Source organism: Sciurus vulgaris, assembly GCF_902686455.1.
Source record: "Sciurus vulgaris genome assembly, chromosome: 15".
NCBI classification, from domain to species: Eukaryota; Metazoa; Chordata; class Mammalia; order Rodentia; family Sciuridae; genus Sciurus; species Sciurus vulgaris.
Window position 1 is genome coordinate 53731623 of NC_136476.1, and position 25209 is coordinate 53756831.

The following is a 25209-nucleotide window of genomic DNA, read 5'->3' on the forward strand; positions in this document are numbered from 1 at the left end:
GCTCCGACTGAGGCGCTGTCACGGCGCTTCCTTCCTCCGGGCACCATCACACGGGCCGCGCCTAGAAACGACGGCTACACACCAAGTGCTGAGAGCCGGCTAACGCCTCGGAGGCCCCATTCTCTCTGCCCCGCGCCCCAACCGCCCGGGCTTCACCACCGCGCCGCACCGCTTGCACGAGGGGGGTCCTGCCCCGCCCCGCCGCACCCAGCCTCGGCCCTCGCGGACCCGGTCTCGCCGCGCGCCGGCGCAGTGCTTTCCGCTGCGCGCGCAGGCGACGCCCCTAGCCACTAGGCCGCAAGATGCGCGAGCACGCCCCCCCCCCCCCCCGCCGCCGCGACCCGCCCCGCCCCCTCTCCCGCACAAACCTAGCAAGCCCAGAGCCCGAGACAGCCTGAGCGCTCCGCCCCCTTCCCCCTCGGCTCACTCGACGCGCCGAGCCCCCTTTGTTTCCACCCCGCGGGGGCGGGGCAGAACGCGTCTCAGCGCGCTCCGAAACAGTTCCGGCAACAGAACCTGGAGCGCACTGCTACTGCGCAGCCCCGCCCCAGCCCGCTCCAGCCCGCCCCACCGAGCTGCCGCTTCGCGCCGGTGCTGGGCAGTGCTTACCAGTTATTTTTCTTCTCCATACGTTGTTACTGCTGCTCGGTATGTACCACTCCAAAACTCAGCACCCAACAATAATCTCACCTAATTCTCAAATATGTATTCTTGTGGACCAAGAGCGTGGAGATTTTTATTGATGTAGACAGAAGTATCTCGCAATGGAGCAAGCAGGTTGGAACCCAACTAGTTGGTCAGGCCTGATAGTTATTCAAACCTTCATAAGGATGAAGACTGAAACAGGCCTGGCTCCTGATCACGTTCAAGATCCAAGAGAGAAAACTATTTATAAAAGCACAATAAATACAATGATAAAATTGTTAAATGGTGTTGCAGTGGGGAGGGAGGAATGGGAGCGCATCACAGAAGACGTGGGCTTTTAAAAGCAAAAATTAGAGGATTCCTCCAAGGATGATGATATTTTTGGAGGGGAGGGGAGGGGGATAACACCCAGGGGCGCTTGTGAGCCACCTCCCCAGCTTTTTTTTTTTTTTTCCCTGAGACAGGGTCTCGTTAAACTGCAGAGGCCGGCTTTGAACTTGGCGATCCTCCTGCCTTAGCCTTCCCAGCTGCTGGAATTACAGGCGGGTGCCACCACGCCCGGAGGATGGTGAGCATATTTTAAAGGTGGTGAGGAAAAATTCGGGACCAGTCAAGCAAAGCACCAGAGCTTTAATTCTGTGGGCATAACTTAAACCTGGCTCCTACCCTCTCTGGACCTCAGCTGCCTCTCAGTAAGAAATGAGGGTACCAAACTAAACTGATGTTTCAAGACCCTCTAAACCTTGTACATTCTATTTTTGAATAATACTTTAAGGTAACGTGTACATTTGTCCGCCATATCACAATAGAGCACCAGGTCTGAAACCAAACCGCAGGTGCTTAGCAACTGCTGAATCAAAGTTCTGGCAACACTACTTCCAGGACAAAGGAAAGCTAAAATGAGCTAATGGGCCTCTATGAACATATTCCCCTCGTCGAGCCCTACACTCTCATTGTAGAGTTATCTAGCTGACTCTCCCCCTAAAGTCCTCTGCCAGTCTTTCAAAGCATCTAGCTTGGAGATGACCTCAAAAAAAAAAAAAAAAAAAAAAAAAAGATTTTTTTTTTTTTCCACTTGATGGCTCAGTCTCAATCACACCTTTAAAGTGCATCCAGTGTAATTCATTTACTAGCCTTTGTATTCCTTAACAATTCCCACTCTACTGCTGCGGATTTGCCTTGCATTACAGCTCTTCTATCAGAATCTCAGCTATAAAAGAAAGTTTTCATACATAATGCAGACCACCCTGAAACATCTTTTCCTTCAAGCTTGGCTGTTGATGGGAAAAGGGAGAAGAAAATTGGGAAATGGAAGGTAAATTACCATTTAGGAACTGTCCAATTATAAAAGGTGGATTCCTCAAGTGCTCATCTCAGCAAACGTCTCTCACAGTTCTGAGTTCCTCACCCATATGCTTATGTGAATTCTTCATGCCATTCAGTCAACCCTTTGTGAGGCAAACTCCTTGAGAACCTTTCAAACAGTTAAGATCTTTAACTGAGCTCTGAGAGCTTAACCTGCAGTCTGTCAAGATGTAAATAATGCTACCACAACTCCAAGTTGGATAGTTTGAAATTTTTACTACAATTTCTTTAACTGATTCCTTAACCAAAAAAATCAAGTGCTAGTTCCCAGTAAGCAAATAGGCCTTTAAGGAGGGTCAATTTCAACAACTAAATATGACAAGGATTAAATTATATCAGAGCAGTTCCTCAACAACTGTTCAGCCAAAATTTTACGTGGTGTTCGTTCACAAAGGTAGAAAATCTTGTTGGAGAAATATCTAGTAAAGCTTTCTGCAATGATGGAAATATTCTACATCTGCACCATCCTAAAGATAGCTACTAGTTAGCTATATGTGTCTACTGAGCACTTAGATTGTGGTTAGTACAACTAGTGAACTGACGAAAATCTGTTTAAGAGACACATGTGGTTAAGGGACAGCATAGCATTTGTAGGAAAAGTAGTTGCTGTGGCAAGAGCTTTGAGAATTCTGACTCCAAGGCTGTCCTTTACAACTAGTTTTCTTACCCTTTACAACTGTGAATGACTACTAAAAATTGTTCTGCTGGAAATATGCAAAGTCATTTAAGTACCCTAACTTCTAAAATAAAAACAATACCCCAAAACACTGCTTACCAAACAGGTACATATTTAAGTGCCTTCAAATGAATATGGTGGTTAATGAGATTGTCTATCCTGGAGTCCTGCCACTCTAATCCACAGGAATAACAGCAGTCATCACAAAACTTAATTTAGGTATCTGCTACTACGCTGAAATGCACAGAATTTTAGAACTAATCACTAAGTGAGCAAATTCAACCTATTCTTCAATTCTAAATCTCATCTTCTCAAGAAGTGACTCTAACAATTCTCTCTCTCACCTTTAATCATGTTTTTCTTTCTCCACGAGATCATACCTAACAAAACCCACCATATCTTGTTTAAGAAATTTTCCTGGGCTTGGAATGTACCTCTGTGACAAAGCCAATGCCTAGAACTTCAGACCCTGAGTTTGATCCCTGGCACTCCGAAAAATTAAAGGGGAGGGGTTCAGGGAAAGAAAAAGAAACCTGCCAGGCTGGGGATATAGTTCAGCAATAGAATGCTTGCCTAGCATGTGCCAGCAAGGGTTAGCTTCCCCCCAGCAATACACACAAAACCAAAACAAACAACAACAAAAAAACCTTCCTCTACTCTTGGATCATAAAAATTATTTTCCCATATTATTTTCTTAAGAGTTTTTATGCATCCCTTTTCACGTTTAGGTCTATACATGACCTGGAACTGTGATTTAGTTTTGGTAAAGTGGTAACAAGGTTGGTTGTTCGTTTTCCATATGGACGTCTATTTGACACAGCCTCATATATTGTTGTTTTCAACTGCTCCTCTGCTAAAAACCAAGTATCCACACATGCACGGGTTTGTTTCTGGGCTCAGCAGTCTGTTCTACTATTCCATTCATTCTTGTGCCAGTACCACACCATCACAATTATTGTTGCTTTATAAGACCTCTTTTTATGAGTTAGAGCAAGTTGTCCTTTTATTCCCCCCTCAAAAGTACCATGGCTTTTTAAAAAATTTCCACAGGAATTTTAGAATAAGAATTCAAAAGAAAGACGGAAAGAATAGAACAGAGGAAAAGAACCTGGGAACTTGCTGACATTTTAATTAGGGCTACACTGAATCTAGAGATGGATGAAGGGGTATTGATATCTTTATAATAATGAATCTTCCTATCTATGAGTCAGATGCATCCATCTATTTAATCTTTAATTTTTAAGAAGTGTCCACAGTATCCTGCAGTGGTCCTGTATATTTTAGTTTAGGTTTGTTCTATTTATTTTTAAATATAATTCAATTATTAATTACAATGCACATCTTAAATAAAAAACTTTTGAATTTTTTAATTTATGCAATTTTGTTTAAAATCTGTTTTGGAGGAAACAAATTGAATTTCTTTCCAACACATTATTATTTTCTTGTCTTATGCACTGGTTAGGGCCTCTAGTATGATGCTAAAAAGAGACATGGTAAGAGCAGTTATCTTTTCCTTATTCCAAATCTCAAGTGGAAAACTTTCAACTTTTAAGTATTAGCTTTTTGTACACCCCTTTAGCAAATTAAGGGAGTTATGTCTAATTTGTTAAGGTTTATTAAAAATGGACATTTTGTCAAAATTTTCTATAATTTTGAGATAGCTATATGATTTTCTATTAATGTATGAATTAGATTGGGTTTTGGCTATTAAGCCAACTTTATATTCCTAGTAAATCAATTTTGGTCTCATTGCATTACCCTTTAATAAATGTGGGTTTAGTTTTCTGATATTTTGCTTAGAATTTTACATCTGTGTTCTTGAGAAAGACTAGTAGTAATTTTCCATTTTTGAATGCCCTTGTTGAGTTTTATTAAAAAGATTTTAGTTAGCCTCAGAAAATGCCATCAAAGAGTATTCTTTCCCCCCCTATTCTCTAGATACATTGTTGTAAGATTGGTATTATGCCTGTTTTTACATGTGCAGGAGAATCCATTGGTTAGCCAACTACACTTGAAATTAAATTTCTTCAGGTGTCTGGTCAGATTTCCTGTTTATTTCTAAGAAAAAAAACAACTACAACCTTAGGACATAGTCTAAGGAAGCTCTCAACTGAAATACACAATCTGCTTGTAGAAAAACCATCTCTGAATAATGAAAAGTACTACTGCTGTAAATACATTTTCAAGCATGTGGCATAAACAATAATTGTAAACAAATTTTACATAAGTGCTACTTAATAATTCAAGTAGCAAATATAAAATTTATTTTGTGATCAAGTCTGCTTTTCTAGACATCAAGAAATATCTGAATAATTATTATCTGAAGGATCATTTTACAAAAACAGTGACTATGAGGCTATAGGCTCGCTCTTGTCCCTTCATACACTTCTATTGCAACAACTTGAAGCATTTACTAAAGGTCTGTTTCCCTATTAAATGTAAGCTCAAGGGCAGATCTGCTTATCTATCACCGATGCCCAAGTTGGGGGAACGTTGGGTGACTGAGAATGTACAAAGATAGAAAGAGAGCCACAGTCTATTTTAAGACATTGAAAGCCATGATTAAAGAGCCACAGATAAAGTTAATCACTTGTCTAGATGCTGAAGAACCTTTCCTGCAGAGGGAAAATGTCAAGTAGATGCTGGGTAGAGAATGGCCTTCCTACTAGAAGTACCCAGTCTCTACTAATGCAGACAGTTCCCCATTGGTTAATGCCGTCAGGATTAGGGCCGTTCTGCCATCATATCCACTGTCAAATGTCCCAACTAAAACCTCACTCCATCAACCCCAACTACTATACCTGAGGTCGTGGCCTCTCCTGCATGTTATAACATAGTATTAATCATGCTCTCTTGCAACTGTGTATTTACTTGACAGTAAACTCATTGAAGCCAAGGACCCTCACTGAATTGGGCAAAATGCCTAGGACATGCCATGTGTTCAATAAATAATTCAATTAATGATCTGTCAATATTTTATGGCAGTGGGAATTCCATTCTTCTTATCAGGTAAATTTCCAAGGAGAAATGAAGTACAAACAAAAAAGGAAAGTGGGCAGTGAAAAAAAGACTGAAAAAGATGACAAAAAGTAAACTTGAAACTTTCCCCTAAAGCTAGCTCTGCCCACTCTTCTCTCTAAAAGTTTCCTTCCTTTCACCAAAACCAGTTAAAAGATCCTAATAAGACGAAGCTGCACTGAGGAAAGGTGTCCTGGCTAAGCAGTATCTACCAGCACACCAAGACTTGATCTACTGCAAAACAATATATTGCAAAACAATCTGCATTATCAGTTTCACCCAGAAGTGGTAATGCCATTCAAGCACCAGAAGGGGGCAGCAAAGGTTCACCCAAATCCAAGTCCACTGAGTCTCCCTTAATATATACAGCCCATTTTCTGGCTTTGGGGTAGGAGAGTGATTAGATGGCTGTTTCCACAGTGCAGGTGAGAGATGACAGGGACAGCACCATGGCAATTGGAATGATGAAGGAAAGCTCTATAGCAGTGAAAGTGTGAAGGGGTAAAAGCAAATTCAGGCTGAAAAGTCATCAGCCAAATTCACTGGACAGAAGCACAGAAAAGTTTACCACATACAGATCTAATTATTCTTTTCAACAAAGCCTACCATTTCATTGTTAGGAATGAACCATCTCTTACTTTTCAAATCTTGTCTTACATTTAGGTTATTTTCAGTGTTATGCTATTACAAAGATAAATATTCTTGTATACATGTATAGGTTGGTATATACTTGAAAATATATCCATAAAAAGTAAAATTTCTAGTAGTGGAATTGCTGGTTCAAAAGGTACATGCTTTCTAATTTTTTTTTTTCTAAATGTATTCTAAATTGCTTCCTAAAAGGTTGCACCAATTTTATCCCAGTCAAGAGTAAATCAAAGTAGTTTATAAAGTTGACTCTGGAGTGGGGAATGGTAGTGTTTAAGGCAACTCCCTGTGGAAAGAAAGGATAACCCTACAGACAGCAACAAGTCAAGCACTCAGGAGAGGGAAGCCCTGAAGCCAAACAGGTCAGTATATTTTGAGAGCAGACATATTACATATCCAGCTTTTAAGTTCTCTTTAATATAATGACTATCTTCTAAATCCCTGAGACTTATTATAGCTTATTAAATGCAATAACCTAGGAACTGGGTCCAACCTTAAGCCAAAGGGACACCAGTGAGAAGAGCAACAGCTTATGAAAGCTGGTGACCAACAAAGCCTCGGGTTAAAGGACTGGCTGGAAGGGTAAGCCTCCAGGGATGTTGAGAGTCCCTCGGAAGTACCTGAGAAGGAAAACCAGACAAAACTGGTCAAGTGCAGTTAAGAGGAAATAAAAACTAGGAATTAAAGAAAAAATGTAACCTGAAAAGTCAGTTTAAAGGGATTTAAATGGATTATATACTTGTGTATATGCTTAAAAAAAAAAAAAAAAAAAAAAAGGATGGTAACAAGCACTGCTTAAGAAACAGAAGCACAGACAATTAGTTCCTCCACTTAGGGAAAACAATGGAAAAGCAGTTGCTAAAACAAAATTTATGGGCATGAGAGAATATGAAAGTTTAAGATGCAAGAAACAGAATGCTCTCTCATTGGACTAGACCATGTGTACATCTGGTTACTTTCACTATGTTTGATGAGGAGCAGCATTTCCTCTAGAGAATCCTAATGTATCTCATTTACCTGGGGAGTTAATCACTTGCTCAGGATGACTTACACTGCTGTAGAATTCTAGCATCTTCTGTTCATGAAATATAGGACCCTGCCTAACCTACGGTTTTGCACAGACATTTCTAATATGTGGTACCTCTCCACAAACCTTGAGCCTTCCTCCTGATGCCACAGGCCTTTCCAGACTTCGTATCTCAGATAAAAAAGGAAATCTGTTGCCTGAGCAGAACTCTACTCTGCATCACAAAACAGAAACCATAACCTTAAATAAAAACCCTTAAAGTAACACAACTCCTTAGGGAGTAAGTATATCATTTAAGCTCCCACAAGAAGTTTATGTATTGCTCCCCTGCTTATTTGTTACAAGTATCTCATAAATAAAAACAAAATAAAATTAATAGGAAATGACATTTTAAAGATCACCAAAATGTCAGCTATAATCTCAAAATATCTATTATTACATCATATTTCTAATTATGCAAGATATATCACAATAAAGATGGGAATCTATTTAGAAACACATAATACTATGTACTAAATAAATATCAGATCAGAAAAGATAAAAAGTTAATAAAACTAAGAAAACACAATATCTGAATGGAGACAGATTTCCTAAACATAAAAATAACAAAGCATATTTTAAAGGAATATGTCAATAGATTTGGTCCTCCAAAACACTTTAATATCTTTAAATGGAGAATTTCTTTGAATAGGATAAAAATCACTTAAAATAAAAAGGCAAAATGGGGCACTGGGGTTAGCTCAGTGGCTGAATACTTGCCTAACATGCATGAGGCATTGGGTTTGATCCTGAGCACTTGCCTAGCATGCATGAGGCACTGGGTTTGATCCTCAGCACCACACAGAAATAAATAATAAATAAATTGGAGGTACTGTGTTCATCTACAACTAAAAAAATTTTTTTAAATAAAAGGCAAAAATGGAAAAATTTTTGCAAGTATGCCAGATGATTAATGTCCCCATAAAGTGATGACAAAAAGCAATATCCCCATAGAAGAGAAAATATGTGCAAAAAGACACAATTCAAAAGAAAAACAATACAAATGACTAATGAACATGAAATCTATAAAACCTCAAGTAATTATATTAATAAGTATTAGTAGTTATAGTATTAGTTTAATATTAAAACAGATGCCACTTATCGATCGTATTTACATAGTAAATGACAATATGTGTGATATTCAATGATGTCAAAAGAAAATGAGACATTCTCATAGTTTAGGCAGAAGCAGAAACAGATGCACATGAATTTGTGAAAAAAATTTATAAAGGGACAATGACTAAAAACTGCCCATATTCTTGGACTCAGTAATTCTAAAGTAATAACACAGACTTAAGAAATAACCTACAAAAGTTCGTTACAAAGCTACAATACTCAAAATGGTGTGGTACATGCATAAAGACAGGTAAACACCAATGGAATAGAATATAGGCAGCTCAGAAATAAAGTTGCAGATGTCAAATGATTTTCAACAAAGATGCCAAGACCATTCAATGAAGACAGGACAACTTTTCAACACCTAGGAAAACTAACTATCCACATGCAAAAGAGTGAAGTTGGATACTTACTTCTAACCACATACAAAAATTTAATCAAAATGGGACAAAGACCTAAACTGAGAGCTGAAATGATAGATCTTTTAGAAAAAACCAAGGGCATAAAGCTTTATGTTACTGAATTTGGCAATGAATTCATGCATATGACACCAAAAGCACAGGCGACAAAAGAAAATTTAGATAAAAATGAAACATGCCTTTGTATCAAAGCACACAATCAACAAAAGAAAAAGTAATCTATGAAATGGGTGAAAATACCATGTTTAATAAGGGATTAAAATCAGAATACCAAAAAAACTCCTACAAATGAATGGGGGGGGGGGGCCTGGCAAAAAACTTGAACAGACATTTCTCCAAAGAAGATGCATATAACAAACGGCCAACAACCAACAAGCAAATGAAAGGATGCACAATCCTTTCATTTCAATCACAAGGGAAAAAGCAAAGTAATGAGTATGGAAAGAATGTGGAGAAATCAAAATCTTCTTACACTGTTGGTAGAAATGTAAAATGGTGTAGCTACTATGGAAAAGAGTAAGACATCTCCTCAAAACATTAAAAATGGAATTACTGTCTGATTCACAATTCCATTCCACTGCTGAGTATATACCCAAAAGAACTGACAGCAAATGTCCTGAGGTATTTGTATACCAGTGTTCATAGCAGCATTTTTCACAAGAATTGGTAGTGATGGTGCATGCCTTTAATTCCATCTACTCAGGAGGCTAAGGCAGGAAGAATGCAAATTTGAGATCAGGAAAGAAAAAAAGAAAAAAAAAAATTCAAGGTCAGCCTGGGGCCCAGGCTATCTCAAAAATAAAAAGGGCTGGGGATGTAGCTCAGTGGTAGAGCACTTGCCTAACGTGTGTTAGGCTCTGGATTCAATCCCTAGTACTGCAGAGATTTAAGAAAAAAAGTGGAGACAGTTCAGTGCCCAACTATGGATGAATGGATAAGCAAAATGTGATATATCAAACAATGGAATATTATTCAGCCTTAAAAAGAAGATGAATAAATCTTGAGGACATCATGCTAAGTGAAATAAGCCAGTCACAAAAGACAAATAGTGTATACTTTAACTTGTATAAGAAACCTAGAGTAGTCATAGTAGTCAAATTCACAGAAAGAATGGGGATTGCCAGGGGCTATGGAGAGAGATCAAAGAGTTATTTAAAAAGAATACACCAAGTTTCAGATGTACCAGATGAAAAGAGCTTGGGATTGCACACTAATGTGACTATACTTAATACTACTTAACTGTCCTGTGCTGCCAGTACAAGGGAGCTGGAGACTGGGGGATGGGAGGCGATGGGTGGCCAGCAAGGGGTGGAGGACAGGGGTAACCCAAGTACCAGGCGGGGCGTGGCCAGCACCCTGTGGCCCATAGCACAGTGAAGTCTGCTTTGATGGAGTTGGGGTGGGGAGGGAACCAAAAACAACCACCACCCTTCAATGGCTTCCCATAAAAGAAATAATACAATCTAAACTCCTTTCCCTTGGTTTACAAAGATTTATATGATCTGGTTCCTGCCTACCTCTCCAACCTCAAATCTCATACCATTCCCACCCCATCTACCTTGCTTACACACATCGGCCTTGTTTTTGTTTCCCCCATGTTTTCAGTCTTTGGGTTTTTTCACCACCTATATCCTCTCCCTGGAATGTTTGTTCATGATCCTGATTTTCACATGACTTGTTTCCTCTTATTATTCAGATCTTAGCCTAAGTGTCATCTTCTTAAAGGCCTTCCCCAGCACTTAATCTAGAATAGCTAACTGCCCAATTATTTATATAGCATTTAAGAGTATCTGATTATTTACTGGTTTACCAATTCAGTTTATTTTCTGCTCCTGCCACAAAAAATAAACACCCAAGAACCTTGTCAGTTTTTTCCCCACTGTACCATGGTGATGCAACAGTGCCTGACACATAGTAAATATTTGATGAACAAATGCGTAATAGTATCTTTAAAATGACCTGCCAATTTCACAATTAAAGACTTGTTAAATTACTATGTGTTCTTCTAATGGAACATTATGTAGCCATTTTAACTGAAGTTTCATATATATATTTAGTGTGCAGATTGTATTTTCAAACAGGGCCATAGCAAGTTTTTATATCTTAAATTCTCTTCTTAAAATGTTACATTGACAGGCTGGGGTTGTGGCTCAGTGGTAGAGCACTCACCTACCATGAGTGAGGCACTGGGTTCAATCCTCAGCACTATGTAAAAAGTAAACTAAAATAAAGATCTTGTGTCCACCTACAACTAAAAAAAATCAAAATATTAAAAAAAAAAAAAAAAAAGTTACTTTGACATTCCTCCCCAGTTTTATGACTGATGTTTTCTCCTCTGAATTTGGGCAGGTCTGTGACTATGTTAGAAGTGATGATTTGTGATTTTAAAGCTAGGTCATAAAAGGCCATACAGCATCTGCCTGGTCTTCGTGAGACCCTCATTCTTGGAATCAAGCTGCCCAGCTTTGAGGAAGCCCAGCATACATGTAAGTGATTAGGCTAAGAGCCTCAGGGAAGTCCCAGCTGACAACCATCAGACACAAGACTGAGGAGGTCTTCAAGATGACTCAAGTCTTTTTTTTTTTTTTTTTTTGTGGTGCTGGGGATCGAACCCAGGGCCTTGTGTTTGCGAGGCAAGCACTTTACTGACTGAGCTATCTCCCCAGCCCCCTCAGTCACCATTTGACTTCGATTGCATGCCATACTCCAATCAAGAGCCACCTAACTAAATACAGGAAATCCTGAAACCATGAAAGATACTAAAAGTACTGTTGCTTTGCACCAATGAGTTTTAGGGTAATTCATTATACACTATTAGAAAATAAGAACAATTTAGTTTGATTTTAACTATGCAGTGAAAGCGGAGATAATATTGAGGGGAAATGCTCAATATTCAATAGAATTTTTATCTATTGGCCTGGGCACAATGGCACAAGTCTGTAATTCCATCAACTCGGGAGGCTGAGGCAGGAGGAACACAAGTTTAAGGCCAGCCTCAGTAAATTAGAGAGGCCTTACTCGACTTAGCAAGACCCTGTCTCAAAATTTAAAATTTATAAAAGGGCTGGGGATGTAGCTCAGTGATAAAGCACCCTTGGATTCAATCCACAGTATTGGAAGGGAAGGAAGGAAGGGAGGGAGGGAGGGAAGGAAGGAAGGGAGGGAGGGAGGGAGGGAAGGAAGAGAGGGAGAGAGGGAGGGAGGGAGGGAGGGAGGGAAAGAAAGAAAGGAAGGGAAGGAGGAAAAGGGAAAGAAAAAAAAAACAGTTGTGGGCTGGGGATATAGCTTAATTGGTAGAGTGCTTGCCTTGCACGCACAAGGCCCTGGGTTCAATCCCCAGCACCAAAAAAACAAAACAGTTATCCAGTTATCTATTTCCCCATTTTCCATACCGACACATGTAATTATATAAATGAGGACATGGGTGAAAATTGTTGCATTTTGTTTTTGTTTTTAAGCACAAGGAGCAAACCAATAAGAGGTCCTTAAATTGACTTTTCATATAATTATGCAGAGAAATCCATAAAGACCATGAATAAAAATTAGGTCATTTTGCCAAAGATGATTTAGAAATGGTCAATAAGCATATAAAAGCATACTGGCATCATTAATCATTATAGAAATGTAATACAACTACAATGAGATGCCACTTCACATTAACTAAAATGGCTATAATCTAAAATACACAATCTAAACACATTGGTAAGGATAGAGAGAAATGTGAATGCTAATACATTGCTGGTGGGAATACAAAAAAAGGTGCAATTATTTTGAAAAATGGTTTGTTGATTCTTCAAAATGTTAAACAAAAACCTACCATGTGGCCAAGTAAACAAAAACATACTTACATGCAAACATTTGTAGCAACATTATTCATAGTAACCACAGAATGAAAACAACCTAAACATTCATCAACTGGTTGTATGGAAAATGTGTTATATCCATACATTCAAATATTATTCACTCGTAAAATAGAATGAAGTACTGATTCTTACTATAGCATGAACCTTGAAATGATCATGCTAAGTAAGGGAAGCCAAACACAATAGGATGTTACATATTTTATGATTCCATTTATATGAAATATGCAGAACAGGCAAATTTTTATAGACAGAAAGATCAGAGGTTGCCAGGAGGTAAGGAAAGAATGATGGAAAGTGACTCATTTTTGAGTATGGGTTTTTTTTTTTTTTAGGGGGGGGTGAAAATGTTCTAAAATCAGATGGTGGGGATAATTGTACAATTCTTTGAAAAATACCAAAAAACACTGATATATACACCAAAAGGATGAATTATCTGTATATGGATTATACCTCAATAAAGCTATTACTAAAATATTTAAAGAATGTTTTCTGATATTATAGGAACTAATAAATCAGCTTTCTATTCAAATTCTTTTGTTTGTTTGTTTGTTTGGTTGGTTGATTGGTTTTTGTACTGCAATCCTCCTACCTCAACCTCCTGAGTACTGGGATTATAGAAGTGTGTGCCACATTCTCCTTATGCTAATTTTTTAAATACCATGATGGACACACTCTCAGGTAATCAATGAGTCAATGCCCCTGTGTAATCTCCTCCCACTGAATTCAGGTGAAACCTCAGACTTACTTCTTCTTTTTTTTTTTTTTTTTGCAGTGCTGGGGATCCAACCCAGAGCCCTGTGCTTTTAAGGCAAGCACTTTACCAACTGAGCTGTCTCCCCAGCCCTCAGACTTACTTCTAACCAGAGGAATATGACAAGAGTGGTAGGATATCTTTCCTGCAATTATGTTTCCATATACAAGACTCCATTTCAGCTGACTAGAGAGATTCTCCTACTGGTATAAAAGAAGGAAACAGCTATGTTGTGAACTGATTACCAAGAAGATTACCACAGAACTGTGGGCAGTCTCTAGAACCTGTAGTTGTCTGGAGGCCAGTAAGATGCCAGGGCCCTCAGTCCTGCAGTCATGAGGAAATGAATTCTGCCAACAACATAAATGCTTGAACATGAATCCTCTTGGAGGAATCGATTCTTCCAGAGTCAAGATTCCAGATGAGAATGCAGTTCAGCCAACTCCTTGATTGTAGCCTGTGAGACCCCAAGCAGAGGATCTAGACCCAGTTCAGCTATGCCTGGACTCCAGACCCACAGAAACTGTGAGACAATAAATGTGTGTTGTAAGCAGCTGAATTCATGGTAATTTGTTATACAGAGCAGCACACTAACTTCTTAAATGATGTTTCTTCTTCCAAGGATCTCCATCCTTTCTACAGCTGTGATTCTATCAATTTCTTCACACATTTCTAATGATTTTTGGTTTAAATATTTGGGATGTTTAGTCAGGCTCGGGTTGTAGCTCAGTGGTAGAGCACTTGCCTGACGTATGTAAGGCCCTGGGTTCTATCCTTAGCACCACATAAAAATAAAGGCACCATGTCTATAAAAATAAATATTTTTAAAATATTTGGGGTGTTTAGCACAAACAATATGAATTTTTTTCTTATGCTCTCACAGTCAACATAGAAGACTTCAAAACATGGGGATTTCTCCCCACCAACAAGCAATGTTGCAGCAGCAACTCTAATATTATTTACCTGGAGATAGCTTCAGATCCCACAGGTTGAGGGACTCAGTCACCCTTCCACTTTAGATGCCAATCACAAGCCCCTGTTTGTGACCTGTACTTCTGAACAATCAGATATAAACTGAGGTTCCCGTAATGACCTCCTCAGATTTGATTAATTTGCTTAAGTGTCTCAAAGAACTCAGGGAAACACCTGCTTACCTGTTTATTATAAAGAACGTTACAAAGAAAAGGAGCACAGAACTATAATGCTCTCTCCAGATGCACCACCCTCCAAGAATGTCCATGTGTTCAGCTATCAGGAAGCTCTCTGAACTCCATCCTTTAAGGGTTTTCTGGAAACTTCACTGCCCAGGCATGATTAAAGAATGGATAACCATGTCTTTTTCTCTCCTTCCCTCTCTCCCTCTATGCCATGCTGGGGATAGAGCCCAGGGTCTAGAGCATGCTAAGTGTTGTACTGCTCAGCTATATCCCCAGCCCCTGGTAATGTGACTAGACAAAAAGTGTAGGACCTAATGATACTAAAATGGATGAGGAAACCCAGCAAAGTCTGTCTGTCTAGATTCTTTAGCATTCCTTTTTTGTGGGTATGGGGCAGAATCCCTCTGAAAGGGGATTCTATCATCTACTATCAGACAAGGTAGGTCAAAGAAATTATTTATGGCAGCTCCAAGGCAGGAGCAAAGTCAGTCTCTATGACAGCCTTGTAAGGTGAGATGGGGATTTTTGTTTTTGTAGTGGGGATTAAACACAGGCATGTTCTACCACTGAGCTACATTCCCAGTTCTTTTTGTTGTTGTTTTTAATTTGAGACAAAGTCTCACTAAGTTGCTGAGACTGGCCTTGAACTTGCAATCCTGCCTTAGCCTCCCAAGTAGATGAGATCACAGGTGCACACCACCACATCTGGTTTAAAGTTTTCGAAAGTATATGAGCCAGTAACCATGAACAAAATCCCAAAAATGTATATCATGATGTCAAAGATGTGTTGGTTCTATATTCACTATTCATTATGCCTTCTGCCTCTCATCCAGATTAATAATATATGCTTTGAATTCTATTAAAAATGTCACTTCTACCTGATGTATAATGCTTGATACTATCTTTATTTCTTCATTTTTCTGTCATTTCAAGTATATCTCATATAAAACATAAGGTGAAATTTTGCTTTTTAACCCAATCTATCATTTAATTGACAACCTTGATACATTCACCTCTTCTGTAATGGATTAATTTTGCCGTATTACTGTGTTTATTTTTACTCATATTCTAAAGGCTTCTAAACCCCTTGCTGAATTTTCCATTAATAAAGTTTTCAGTTCCTCATTTTTCTTCTTTTGATTTATATATATTAGCTGGGTACAATAGCACACACCTAATAGTCCTGGTGATTTGTGAGGCTGAGGCACAAGGATCTCAGCTTCAGCAAATAAGAGACCCTCAGTGGTAAAGTGCCCCTGCAGTCAATCCCCAGTACCAGGGGTGATAGTAGGGAATCGTGCATACTATTTATTTTTTTGTTTACTTTTTTATGTAGTGCTGAGGACTGAACCCAGTGCCCCACACATGCTAGGCAAGTGCTCTACCACGGAGCCACAATCCCAGCCCCGCGCGTACTATTTTTATTGTACAGGTTGAGCATCCCTAATCTAAATCCCCAAAATTTGAAGTGGTGGGAGACTCAGAGTATCTATGCCAACATTTCAAAATCTGAAAAACTCTGAAATCCAAAACACTTCTGATTCTAATCATTTAAGATAAGGTATACTAAACCTGTGGTGAACTTTAATTTTTAATACTTTAATTATTTATCTAATAACATGAATAAAATAGTTCTTTGATCTGCCCTACTCCTAGCACATTTTAAATAGATAAAGACTGTTCAGTTTTTTAAAATCTACTTCCTATCTTAAGCTAGTGGAACTTTCTTTACCAAGATATAATCAATGCACTCAAACACATGTCCCTAAGAAACTTTCTATTAAACAATTTTCTGCGGGTTTAACTTGTTCCTTTTCAAGTACTTTTTTGGGCTGTTAGAGGCCCTATAGTCCAACTGTTATCAGAAGTTCAATATCCCCCCAATTTACAATTACAGAATGGTAGAACTGGAATAAACTTAAGACCATCTAATCCAAGGATAACAAATAGGTTTTTTTCACATACTAACCTATTGGTCATGACTACCTTGAAACAATATTAAAGAGGGTTCTGAGGCTGTGTCAAATAGCAGGATAGAATATAGTTATCAATGATTGTTATCTGCCAGGGGGATTGAGAGGAAGAAACAAGACTCGTATGCCATAAATCTACTATTCCTCTTCAGGCACAACATCCCCTAATATCTGCATCACCGCTCTTCCTGTCCCCACCCCAGTCATACACACATACACACATACACACACGCAAACACACAAATTATCAGGACAGAAAAAGACCTCTGGCTTCTGCTAAACTGTCACACATCTTATATTAGAAGTCACATTTGATTGCAGACCTGTTTGTTAGCATGTTAGACTAGTAACATTTTTAAATGTAAGAGTGACACAACTTGAAAGGCAGAAACTGAAACATAACTTTTTCAAAAGATGTAATATGGTGAAAAATTAAAAATACCTGGGTAGCTACGATGGAATATGCAAATTAAAAAATTCTGTGACCTGAACCATCAGATAGTTTTTGTTTAATTTTTTTTTTGATGGGGGGGGCGGGTGCCAGGGATTGAATTTAGAGTTACTTAACCTCTGAGTCACATCACCAATCCTTTTTATTTTTTTCTTTGTGTTAAGTTGCGGAGGCTGGCTTTGATTTTGCAATCCTCCTGCCTCAGCCTCCCCAGGCCTGAGATCACACGTATGTGCCACCATGCCCAGTTGGATAGCTTATGGTTTTAATGAACTGGTTAATTTTAGTGTTTTAATTTAAAATCTAAGCATAAATTACATAGTTTAGAAGTTGGCAGAGCTAGGATTAAAACTTATATCTCTGAACTCCATATAACTCTTTCCATATTGCTTTCACTTCACAAACACAGTTCACAAAACACACTTCACAAAAACAGTTGTCTAATTAAAGCATACTTCCTTACTGAGCTTCAACATGGTCTCAGATCTATGAGACCTAAGTTATCCACTTTAGAGAATTAAAAGTCAAGCATGTTGGCATATTTGAGTATTTGTGTTTTATAAATATATTCTGTTCACAAAATATTGTTTGCAAAGGTGAAAAATAAATTATAAAATACATAGTCAGAAGACCTTTATCCATTCTCTTAATTTTGTTCTGGAAAACAACCATAGAACACACAGATCAAGCAGGCAAGAAGGGAGAGCAATCTCTGATGGTTCTTGGGTCTGCTTATCAAGTAATGATTTCTCGTAAACTTCTCTTTCCCCTCCCCCATGTATTTCTGGAAAAATCTCAATAGCACAAAATCAGCAATGTAAAGATGGAGAAAATAGGAGAACAACCATTTGAAGGAGATGGGGAAAGCCTGGCAGAGATAAAGAGAGAGATCTCATCCCCCACTGGACAGGGTGGAACATGCTTGTAATCCCAGTGACTCAGGAGGCTGAGACAGGAGCACTGCAGTTCAAGGTCAGCCAATAGTTCAAGGCAATTTAGTGAGACTCCATATCCAAATTTTTAAAAAGAGGGTGGGAGGGTTGATGATGTGGCTCAGGGGTTAGGAGTGTCCTTGGGCTCAATTCCCAGTACTGGGGGTAGGGGGGCACAGGAGGATGTCATCCTTAGACTCTAAAATCTGGAGGTTTTCTTCTATTCTATTCATGTTTTTTAACCCCAAAACATTTTTACAATTATGAAATGCAATCATATGTAATATTATTAACGTAAAGTTAATAGATTAAAAGATTTAATTTTAGATTAAAGATTTTACCTTTACCCTCTATTATCACTCTTAATTTTATCTTTTCTTTTTGGGGGGGGGGGGGGGATTGAGGATTGAACCCAGTGGCACTTTAGCACTGGGCTATATCTGCAGACCTTTTTAAATTTTTTTGAGACAGGGTCACTAAGTTGCTGAGGTTTCACTAAATTACTTGGAGGCTTATCCTTGCTGACAATCCTCCTGCCTCAGCCTTTTTTTTTTTTTTCCCCCCCTACCAGGGATTGAAACCAGGGGTGCTCAACTATTGAGCACATGCCCAGCCCTTTTTATGTTTTATTTTGAGACAGAGTCTCACTAAGTTGCTGAGGCTGACTCCTGCCTCAGCCTCCTGAGCCACCACCTCTTAATTTACTAGGATCACAGACATTCTGCCAGGGCACCCAGCTATTTAATTATAAATGTTCATTTCTTAACTCTGTGGTGTACATACTACATTTTATGGAGCCAATTATATAATTGGAAGTTTCAGTAGCTTGCCTCTGAAAGAAGTTAAAAGTGAAATCAATGCCCCTGGATTGCTCTAATAACAAAAGAAAGGAATGCTCTGGAATGCCATGAGCATACCACTTCCTTTGTAAACAGTGAAATCAGTCTGAGCAAAGCTTATAAAGACAGTGACTCCAACACACAAAACAGTTATCTGGACAATCCCAATGATGGACCAACTTTCTAGCTCCAACAGGACAAGGGAGGAGGATCAAAACAATGGGGGTGGGGGTTGGGGGGGTGTCTTGGACTGGTTTGCACTAGAAACTATGAATGGGGTAATATGGAGTAATATATTCCTGCACAGAAGACAAGAACATGGGAGGAAAGACTCTGGAAATGATGCTGGAAAAGACTAAATGTTAAGCCATTCAAGATCAGTAGTAAATGTTCCAAATATCCAGCCCACAGAAACATCTACTGCAAGGAGTGGGCCATCAGGGTTGCTGATCAGTAGTTCCCAAGACCAGGTTTATTTTGAGATAAAAAGAACAGAAACAAAAAAAAAACAACACAATGAAACAAAATCACCAATAGTTTGGATATGATTTAAAAAAAAAAAAAGTCCAAAGCACAAATCACACAGGTTCCATTCTCAATCCTCAAGACTTAATTTGGACTTTGGAACCAAAGAAATATAAGAAAACATAATTTAACATAATTAATCAACTCCAAAAGTGAATCATCTGGAATTTCCAAGATAATTCCAATTAGAAATAAACACAAGTTGCTAAGATAGCTACTAGTTTGGGAATACATGTTCATATATTAAGATGATCTATCTAGGCTGTACAGACAAAGAGGAAGACAAAGACAAAAATAGGAAAATGGAGTTACTTCTAAGTAAGAGTCCAGCCCACCTCCTATTGAGGAACTATTCTCAGGTTACACAAACCAGCGAGAGACCCTCTGCATCTCAACACTGTGCCCACCAAGTCACTGTCTAGGTTCTAGGTCCAGAGTTATGCAAGTGAACCCAGTAATATAAAGGCAGCATGCATTTTCATCATGGTAGACATCAACACGGACCTCACCTTGTCACTGTCATCATGACAAATGTGGTCGTGATGGATGGACTGGCACTGAAAAGAAGCACCAACACTACCTACAAGAAAAAGGGAGGAAAGGTTAACATGCAAAAATTGCTTATATTTGAAGTGCTTTACCAATTAAAAGTGCTTATATATCCATTAACCCATCTAATCCTGAACAACATTTATAAATTGGCAGGGTAGGGATTATCATTCATGCATTTTAACAGAAGAAAACAAGAGAGTCTGATTCTCACAAAATAGCAGAAAGTGAAGTGGCAGATCTTAAACTAAAATCCTGTTATTCAAACCCCTAATTCACCACTCTTTACTATCCCAAGTGGTCTATTTTCAAAGTAAGGCCACTTAACCACACAGCCTTCAATAAGGTAAACTTCTATTAGTGAAGAAAATATTTATATTCCTTTTTAGACTATACATACTTTGAGGGGAAAATTAACCCTATAAATACTCAGCATATAAAAGCATAATCTACAGAAATGTTTTTACTATTTTAAACGTACATATGCTTAATAAACCCAACCATTTGCTAAATTGAAGAACTATCTCCTAATAACTGCTCTATGACAATAGTAATATTTGTAACCAATAGGAAAATAAATCATTATTAAATAAATGACTAGGCCAACATATCCATTTTTTTAAAAAAATTGATTCCTATCTTTCACCATGTTAAAAAAAAATGGTGGCTCAAAGCTCTATGTTAAAAAAAAAAAAAAAGAAACAAGTTTTAGAACAAAATGTAGGAGTTCTTTTTGAAGTCTTGCATCAAGAAAAAATCTGCTCAAAGAAGATGCTAAACATGAACACAACCATAAATGAAAAATTAGCACACATGACTCCAGATCAAAGATGAACAAAACTTTTTGTCCTTATTTTAAGTAGTTTAGGGACACCAAGATGGCAGAGGTAGGGTCTAAGAAGGATGCCACTGGAGGACAAGACAGGGACACAAGTCATGTCCCTGTTATAAGTCCCATTAACATGACAACTCATGCCACAGGTTCAGTATTTTAAAATGAGCAGGGCAATAAAATGGGCAGTATTCTAATTATGTTTTCTAAAGTAACCAATGGGGGGAAACTGGACAATATTCTAATCGGGTATCATAAGGTAACCAATGGGGGCATATGGGGTAAGATCTTTAATCAGGTCTATATAGGGAAGAGAATGCCTCACAGTTCAGCAAATAAAGATAATTATTTACAGACTGTGGTGGGCGGAACCCAGGGCCCAGGGTTACACCACATGCAACTGAAGATGGCGACTGGCAGAGAGCAAACAGCGTTCTGATTATGAATGGAGAAAGGCAGAACGCTTTTACAACTGGCTGTATTATAATCAGTTCAGCTGCCTAGCACATGGACAGATATACTTTACGTGTATGCTCGAGCGAGTGACTGCTTGACCTTTAACAGGATTGGATGGACATATCTGGTTACAATTGCTTATGCATGAGACTGCTTATATATTGAGGGTGTTATTTGAATAAAGGGGAAGCTGGTGGGAGGGGTGGGGGGAGGGAAAAAAAATAACAGAATGAATCAAACAACATTACTCTATGTAAATTGTTTACAATTAAAAAAAAATACAAAAAAAAAAAAGGGGGGAAGCTGGTTGATGAACTTTTGAAGTATGTGTCCTCTGTCCCGCTGGTCGGGCAGTAAGCATGAGAAGCGGCGGTTTTAGGTAAGCGAAAAGGGAAAAAAGCTGCGGTTTTCCTCCATAACCAGAGCCGCTTGAAGCAGCCCTGGGGCTGCGGTTTTGCTCCCTAACCAGAGCCGCTTAAAGCAGCCCATCGGCAAACAGCAGCGGCTCTCGGTAACAGACATGGGGCTTTGAGCCTCTCTCTTGCTCAGTCCACTCTACTCTACCTTATGGAGTTGCTACTTCTACCATCCCTTCAATAAATCTGTGTTTTGCCTGTTACTTGTGCATGTCTTGCTCAATTCTTTGTTCGGGACACTAAGGACCTGAACCACAACTGGATGCCCTGATGACAACATTTATGTATGAAAATCTGACTTTCAGGTAATGCCCCATTAACCTAATTAATAGAGCATGCCAACTACATTACCTGGCAACAATGCTTATGAAAGAAATTACATTACCCAACAGGCAGACTGGGTCTAAATGAGAAACATGATAAATACCTAGAAGAAAGCCATGTTTCTGAGCTTTCCTACGAGTGGTGGTTTGTAATTGGGCATGTCCCTTCTGATCCTCACCTTGCAGAGGACCCTGGAAACTATGCTTATGAAGTTTTTGCAAGAGATATCTTCTCCCTTGAGAATTAGGGAGCTCTGGGCTCACCCAATATGAATGTCATCTCTTTGACCCTAAACTGTCAGAAGAGCACTGCTGTATGAAGTATGAACTCACTGCATTACTGACAAGTTGTGGTTTGTCTTACATATTTCTGAATAAACTGGTACCAAGAGAGACCCATGCTGGTTTTATCAGTATGAATGGAAGAACATTCAGTTGATTCTAAGAAGATATCTCACCATTACCCCTCTGGATGTTACACTTAGAGATACCATAGTTTATAAAATTTAGAATGCCATTAATTCATATGCCCAGTTATTTCACATGACATTGAAAAAGAAGGCTGTCAACTAAATTCTGACATGGTCCTTTAAAAACTCTTTATTTTGCTGGGCATGATGGTGCACACCTGTAATCCCAGCAGCTCAGGAAACTGAGGCAGAAGGATTGTGAGTTCAAAGCCAGCCTTAGCAACTCAGTGAGGCCCTAAGCAACTCAGTGAGACCCTGTCTCTAAACAAAATATAAAAAGGGCTGAGGATGTGGCTCAGTGGTTAAGCACAGCTGGGTTCAATCCCTGGTACCAAAAAAAAAAAGGAAAAACTTTATTTTACACCCACTGAAATAGCACTTTTAAACTTGTTAAATGTAGATTTGTCATACATTCTTTTTGTGCATTCATTAAAAAAAAAAGAGAAATATACCATTCTTACAATTCAAAATACTAGAGAGAGAATTCAAATTAGCAAAGCAGAGAACATTATTTACTTACTCATCTACTCATCTACCCAATATAAATTATCATTACCAACTCATTTTATATGGCATTGATTATAAATATGAGAGCACTAAAACAAGAAAACAATCTTACTCATAAACACAAGGATTAAAAATAAATAAAACTACAAGTAAGCAGCATAATGAAACATGTAATATAGTGGGTCACCATAATCTATTCATGTTTATTTACCCAAGCAAAACAACTGAGCCAATAAAAGAAAAAATAAGGAGCTGAGGGTGTAACCCAGAAACAGAGCACTTGTCTAGCATGCACAATGCCCTGGGTTCAATTCCCAGCACTGAAAAAGGAAAGTCCTAAGTATCAAGCATTAGAGTCAAAAATGATCTTTAGAAGTTTGATCATGTCATAATATTTATTATTTCTCTCAAAAAAAACTTTTCAAAAAAATAAATAAAAAATAAACTTGTCAATAAACTTAACAGTTTTTGCCATGGTGACAATTCTGCGAAGAATGAGGTATAGCAGTCCAAAAAGTTACAATTATGGATAAGAATAACATAAACCATAGAATTCCTTCTGGTACTAAATCTAATTCACGTCATTTAACATTTTTTAAACCCATGATTTGGAATAAAAAATATACAATAATGACAACCAAACATTAAAATCTTGGACAGTAAAATGACAAATCAAAATTAACTTTGTATTCAAAAACAGGGTAGATGTAATTTCAAGGGTGAGTTAGGAAAAAATATATTTCTATTAAATTACATTTCTTTAACTAGTCTCCTATGAACAAGGCTGAAGTTAGATGAGCTAAAATAAACCTAAGAATTGATAATCACAAGCACATACTTTCAAAGAGGGACCATGACAGAAAATATTATTTCATCCTACACAAACCCATGTATTTAATCTGCCATGTCAGGTTTGTTTCTATTGGATAAGGTACAGAAAGATAGAAACTGTAAACACTTCATATAATCTAATGAGTGTAGGGAAGAACATCATATAGGACCATCATCAAAACCTTAGCCTCCATGACAGCTGGAAACATGAAGGATTAAATACATTATTTAGCAACTTAAAAATCTCATCTGTGAGAGTGCATTAAAAATAAATGAACAGGGACTGGGGATGTAACTTAGTGGTAAAGCACTTGCCTCGCATGAGCAAGATCCTGGATTCAATTCCCAGTACAGCAAAATAAATGAACAAAAAAGCTGGGTGTGGTGGCTCACATGGAAATTAAAAATGAACCTAGACAATGACCCTATCTATACCTTCTCACAAAAACTAATTCAATGTAGACCATGGACCTAAATGTGAAATGTAAAACTATAAAACTTCCAGATTATACAGGTTAAAATTCAGGTGACCCTGTTAGATAAATTTTTAGATACACCACCAAGAGCACAATTCAGGAAAGAAAAAACTGATAGGATGAACTTCACTAAATTTAAAACTTCTGCTCTGTGAAAGACACTTTTATTTGGGGGGGGGTGCGGTGCTGGGGATTGAACCCAGGGAACACTATTTTTTTTTAAGTGAGGATTTTTTAATTTATTCTTTTAGGTTATACATGACAGTAGAATGTATTTGACACATCATACATACATGGAGTATAACTTCCTATTTTTGTGGTTGTACATGATGTGGAGTTATAAACATAGGGAAGTACATCCAATTCATTCTATTGTCTTTTCCATTCCCATGACCCCTGTCCAATTCAGTGAACATCCACTCCCCACCCCCCACCATTGTGAATCAGCATCCAAATATCAGAGAGACATTCAGCTTTTGGTTTTTTGGGACTGATTTATTTCAGATAGCATAATAGTCTCCAGTTCCACCCATTTACAGGCAAATGCCATAAATTTGTTCTTCTTTATGGGTGATTAACAGCAACTGTGTATATGTACCTCAAAGACACTGTTTAGAGAATGAAAAGACAGCCACAGGCTGAGAGAAAATATTTGCAAAACACATATCTAATGAAGAAATACCTAAAAATATTCAAAGAATTCTTAAAACTTAACAAGAAAATGTACAACCCCATTTAAAAAGAAGCAGTGCTCTTTGACCTTTTACCCTGAGTATAAGAACTCATTCCTGTGGCCAGGTGTGGTGGTCCATGCCTGTAATCTCAATTACTTAGGAGGCTAAGGCAGGAGGATCACAATATGGAGGCCAGCCTAGGGTATCATCCCTAAAGCAAAGAATAACACA

The 25209-nt window shown here is 38.3% G+C and overlaps 1 protein-coding gene across 4 annotated transcripts in view; it reads right to left on the minus strand.

Moving 5' to 3' along the window:
* RNF38 (ring finger protein 38) overlaps positions 1–25209 on the minus strand; it is a 125154-nt gene that overhangs the window by 47916 nt on the left and 52029 nt on the right. For all 4 annotated transcript variants that reach the window (XM_079113536.1, XM_079113535.1, XM_079113534.1 and 1 more), the window contains exon 2: positions 19954–20024. In XM_079113536.1, the coding sequence (XP_078969662.1) occupies positions 19954–20024 (71 nt within the window). The remainder of the gene's footprint in view (positions 1–19953; positions 20025–25209) is intronic.